This window comes from Engystomops pustulosus, chromosome 11, assembly GCF_040894005.1.
Source record: "Engystomops pustulosus chromosome 11, aEngPut4.maternal, whole genome shotgun sequence".
Taxonomy (NCBI): Eukaryota; Metazoa; Chordata; class Amphibia; order Anura; family Leptodactylidae; genus Engystomops; species Engystomops pustulosus.
In genome coordinates this window covers 70,140,207-70,145,925 of record NC_092421.1, presented here as the reverse complement: position 1 = coordinate 70,145,925, position 5,719 = coordinate 70,140,207, and the positions used below count along the sequence as shown (strand labels likewise).

At 39.5% G+C, this 5,719-nt stretch overlaps 1 protein-coding gene across 1 annotated transcript; it reads right to left on the bottom strand.

The window, feature by feature from the left end:
* Positions 1 to 639: 639 nt before the first annotated feature.
* On the bottom strand, positions 640 to 5,479 carry LOC140105666 (trypsin-like). Its single transcript, XM_072129671.1, has 5 exons — positions 5,388 to 5,479; positions 4,362 to 4,515; positions 3,527 to 3,780; positions 1,715 to 1,851; positions 640 to 879 (listed from the first exon to the last, which is right to left on the bottom strand). The coding sequence occupies exons 1-5, from the start codon at positions 5,425 to 5,427 to the stop codon at positions 730 to 732; spliced, it is 735 nt and encodes a 244-aa protein (XP_071985772.1). The 5' UTR covers positions 5,428 to 5,479; the 3' UTR covers positions 640 to 729.
* Positions 5,480 to 5,719: the final 240 nt, after the last annotated feature.

Genomic DNA, 5,719 nt, shown 5'->3' with positions numbered 1-5,719 from the left:
TAATGCTCGAACGAGCATCAAGCTCGGACGAGTATGTTCGCTCATCTCTAATAATAACCTCTGTAAAACATGGTGCTGAGAATATGCGACCCCAGACATCAGGATTTGTGGGGGAATTACTTTTGGTGGTCATTGATCCATACCAGTGTATGAACCTGGTGAAAATTTTTCTTTGCCCCACCAACAGTTTCACATCCAAGATCATGATGTAGCTTAGACTAGTGCTAAGAAGATTGGCCTTCACACCTGGCTACTACCGATACAACTCGGAAGATAAGATGTAGACCTCAGCCCAACTGGAGTTTTTAAGAAGACTATCGAATTCTTATGACCCTTCATCAATGAAACATCACTGATATCTATATATTAGTATGTCAACTCCGAGAAAACTCCATCACCCCCACTATGGGCCAATCGGCATCAGCTTTATGGGTTTTATCCTTCTTCTAAATCAAAACAGAAGGATTATATCTACTATAATCCTTTGATACAGTACAAGAAGATTGGTATGTAACCCAACTATTGGCCATTCCACCCTCAACATTCAAACATTCAGTTGTCTACATTCTGACTATAGAAAATTGACCTATTTACTTTTTAACCATCATTATAAGATTTCAAATGACATAAAGAATAAGATCTCAGATGTGCAATCAAGTATTTTATTTGACTACAAATTTAGTCCTTCAATACATGGATCACAAACTGTAGATGTAGAGGTTATTCATCCTAGTTGGAGGAGACGGTGCTGGAGATCCAGGAGTTGTAGTTGCAGACCTTGGTGTAGACACCGGGATAGTTCCTCAGAGCACATCCATTACCCCAAGAGACAACACCCTGGAGCTGTCCATTACACACCACGGGTCCACCAGAGTCACCCTGAAAAGACAAGTTCATGGAATCAGGAGGTTTCTAGCAAATTACTAGAACAACCTAGAAGCATCACAAAGCTAAACATGATTGTATATATTGAGTAGCCCCCAGTACATGCCGCCATGTGTTAGATCCATGCTTGGTCTTGAATTTAAACCTTAAGTAGAGAATATCCTTCAATTCAACCTTGTTTAAATGTTATCCCCCATCTACAGGATTGAAAAATGGGTCAAAATGGTGGAGGTGTTTCGACTGATAGGACCCCCACCAATCACAGAAGTCCTAAATAACTAGATGATGGAAATGTAATAACAAAGTTATTACATCGGGGTTACATACAAGATAGGTTCCATAGGTTTGTACTTAAGTTAAATTTGTATGTAAGTCGAAACTGAATATTTTATAATTGTAGTTCCAGACAAATTTGTTTTTTGCCCCAGTGACAATTGAAGTTTCAAAATTTTTTGCTGTAATGGGACCAAGGATTATCAATAAAACTTCATTACAGACGCCTTACAGCTGATCATTGCATCCTGGGGCTATAGTAAAGCATTTACAGAGCTTCACCAAAGGTCACAGTGGGCAGAGGGGTCTGTCTTTAACTAGGGGTCGTCTGTAAGTCGGGTGTCCTTATGTAGGGGACCGCCTGTATGTATTGCTTTCAGTGTGGACCCCAAGTAATTGCTTTGGATGTTTTATGCCCCAGCCAGAAGTGTCTATCATCATCTTGGGATCAGGAAGTGGGAAACCAACTGCTTTGTCTCCCCATTATCTGCCTTGTGGAGGGGGGGGGGTAACCCTTTCTTATCATCAGTACATAACAGTTATAATAATTCTTTACCTGGCAAGAATCCTTTCCTCCTTCCAGAAAACCTGCACAGAACATGTTGGCGGTGATCTGTCCTGGGTAGGAGTTGGTACACTGGGCAGTGGTCAGGATGGGGGCGTTCAGGCACTGGAGGTTGCTGGGCATGCTGGCTGCAAGGCAAAAAAAAAACCAATAAAAATTGTGAAAAACTAAAATTTATCGATAAATCCATCAGTCAACAAAAATAGGATGAGCCTGCTGGAAAACTCTATGGAGTGTGTCATTAAAGTGAATATATCTTATAAGGTTTGGAATTCTTCATTAAAACCACATAAAAAGATTTATTTTTCTTATAGTTTTTTTTCCAATCTTCTAATTATTTATCTATATATTAATAGTGTATGTATTTTTTAATTGTATTTTTTGCTCATTATAATGGTAATTTATAATATTAGTTTTTAAAACTGCTGAATTATGTTACAAGTTGTAATACAGATTATCATGATGGATTTTGATGGTAGATTTCCTTTGACCCCTCCCGCCGAGGCCCTTTTTCGTTTTTGCGTTTCCATTTTTCACTCACCACCATCAAAAATCTCTACTTTTTAATTTTTTCATGTAGAGAGCTGCGTGAGGTCTTGTTTTCTGCATAACTAATTGCCCTTCATAGTGACAATATTTAATATTCCATGTACTGGGAAGCAGGAAAAAAATTCCAAATGGAGTGAAATTGGTGAAAAAACGTATATGTACAGTTTTCTTGTGGGCTTGGTTTTTACGGCTTTCACCGTGCTCCCCAAATGATCACGGCGATACCAAATTTTTGAGACGCAGAGATTCCTAACTTGTTTATGATTTTAACTGTTTATTTTTTAAGACTTCTAGGGACAGGGGGTGATTTTAATTTTTAGGTATTTTTAATATCATTTTTTAAAAACTTTTTAAATAATTTTTTTTACTATTTTTCAGACCCCCTGGGGTACTTTAACCCTAGATTGTCTGATTGAGCCTACCATTTACTACCATACTACAATGCAGCACATTGTAATGATTTGGTTAAAACCAGGCAGCCTTCAGAAGCAATTGCCGCCCCCCAATGACGTAACGGCGATCTTCACCAAGATGGTGGCGCAATATGCAGCAAACAGTTACTGGCTATTCACCTGCCGCCGACACGTGACGTACTAGTACGTCACACGTCGGTAAGGGGTTAAGTAAGCTGTGATGGACAGATGCCCCCACCAATCATTTTCTAGACCAGGACTTTGATATATCATAAGACGATTGTCTTCCCACTTCCCACTGCTTGCTATAAGTCCTCCTTGAAACTTGCTAGCATTTTCTGGACTTCTGTACATTGGATTCTTTGACCTATTGCCTTCTGACCATCAGTTTGTCTCTTGATTCCGTACTACATTGTCCTCTAGTTTTTCACCCATGCTAGTAAGACTATTATTCTGTGTTTAATTTGTCCTTTTTGGCACAGGAAGGGAACATTAACCAGTTCTCACCTACCACTTAACTTAGAATGGTCTATTAGGTAGGGACAGCTGGTGAGATTCAAACTTTAGGGCTCACTGTCAAAGTCTGTCCTACCATTACTTCTTAGACCTTTCTCTTACATCCACATTACATTGAAATGTCACAACTTCCTAGGGGGCTTTCAGGGCTGTAACTTGAGAGGATGCTGAGGGTATGTTTGCACTACATCCCTGGAGCCTTAGAGAGGTATACTTCACTATTTTTCTAACCGAAATTGATAGAAATCTTGACTGACACTCTAAGGCTTATAGGTAACCCAATTCTACACCCAACATAAAATATATGCCATTATAAACAACTTACTTCCACTGCTCAGGGTGTTGCCCCATCCGGAGATCAGACAGCTGGTGCCGGCGGCGGCGCAGCCTGAGGGAAGGGCCACAGCCTTAACGTAAGTGTTGAGGGTGGCGGCAGAGGCCAACTTGATCAACATGATGTCATTGTCAATGGTTCTGGAGTTGTAGCTTGGGTGTCTGATGACCTTGACGGAGTTGATGAACTGCTCGGTACCTTCACTGGTGGCGATGTTGTGTTCTCCCAGTCTGACCTGAAGGCTCCTAAAGTAATTTAAGGATGTGATAAGTTATAGGTATAGCTTTGTATGGGTTTAAAAACCCATAATATCTATATAAGCAAATAGTCAAACTCCCTATTAAGACATTATATACCGTCGATGTAGGTAGAAGAAAGGACCTTGTCCTGAATATTGGGTTCCAAAGGACACCAAAATCCAGAAGCTCTAGAAATCTTGTACTATGATTGAACTATACATCAATGACTTAACTAATTACTACCTTTTTCATTATCAACCCCCTACTATGAAAAAAGGGGACAAGCAAATATACTCTATAACATCATTTATTTTCAGCCAAGGACCCCAAATAACAAGACATTTTTAGTCCTTAAACGACTGTGTTTTTGAAAAGAAGCTTTTATTAATACTTTTGTATCATTAACCAAATCCATTGTCCATTGATTTCAAGTTATATCAGGCCAGGGAGTAGTTATCGAGAGTACAGCGGTAGCAGTAACATCTATGCCTAGTGACCTAACACAACATAAGAGGGCGCTGTTACTGTATGCTACATGGTAGCTGGGGGCCATGTTACAGATTTTGCATTGGACTGGAGCTACTTACGACTTGTAGCAGTGAGCAGCAGAGACCACCCACAAGTTGTTGATCAGAGAACCTCCGCAGAAGTGGTAGCCGGAGTTCAGAGATGCAATGTAAGGAACGGAGTTCTTGGTGCAGGTGTAACCTCCAACGATTTTGTCATCATCATCGTAAGCAGCTGAAATGAAAAACAGTAAAATAAACTTTGATCTAAATGGTAAAAAAGACAACTATGTGGTAATGAACTTGGAACCATTTATAGAAACATTGTAGCCTTCAGAATGTTCTTTCCCCATTTAATTCCTCCATGGTATAATACTGAGGGTCAATGAGGAAGCCTCAAATTGTCATGTAGTTCAGCTCTTAAATGAGTTCACACAGTTCACACAGTACTGTGTGATCCTCATAAAGTGCACAATATGGGAGCTGCTCTGGTTGGACAACCCTTTTAAAATATCTTTGTGGAATATCTTTTCCTTTTATACATGAAGTGTACTTTTATATCAATCATGTCTCAACTAGGGATGCGTGGACCCATTTGGGTTTGGGTTTGGAGAGCCTCAAATAGAAGTTTGGTTTAAGTACCCAACCCGACACTAACACCAACACCGATCACGGGTGTGTAAATACCACCAGCAAAGCCATCAGCAGAATATAAATGTCGGCAAAGCTTTCTGCACCGATTATGGGTTTTAGCGGTGGGTGTTTGAAGAGGGCTCAATCCGTAAGAACTCTTCATACATCCTTAAATCAAGGTGAAAAGCTGGTTGATGGTCTTATCAATTCCGAACCCAAACTTCTGTCGGAAGCCAAAACCCACAAAGTTCGGCACAAACCTGAACATTGTATTTTGTGTCCACTCATCACTAGTCCCAACACAATTTCACATCTTGAGTCTATTGGACATCAATAAGTCAAATGGTCAATTTTAGAATAATTGATTTGGACTTTTACAATGAACCTATGAAGTTTATGATTTCCTCCATGTTGAGCTATCAATTAACAAAAAAATCCAAAAGTAATTAAATTTAAGGAAATATTAAGACTCGCCAGCTGCTCCGAGGAGCACACAGATCAGGAGGAGCTTCATGGTAGAGTTGAATTGCAGATCCTACAACTGACCATGGTTGAGACAATTGCTCATTTATACCCTAAACCAGAAATAATCACTGACATTATCTCATAATGTCAATGTTTATTAGCCAATTAGATGTTAACATAACCTTGTGTTGGTTAATGTATAGCTTTTTGTTAATGGAAGGAACATTTATCTCAGTAGTTACACAATTAATGTAAGGGGATGAAATGCAAAAAACCTCCATTGCCACATTCCAAGTAATATCATATGTTTCTGCCTTTAACAGAAAGTGTTATGTGTCTGT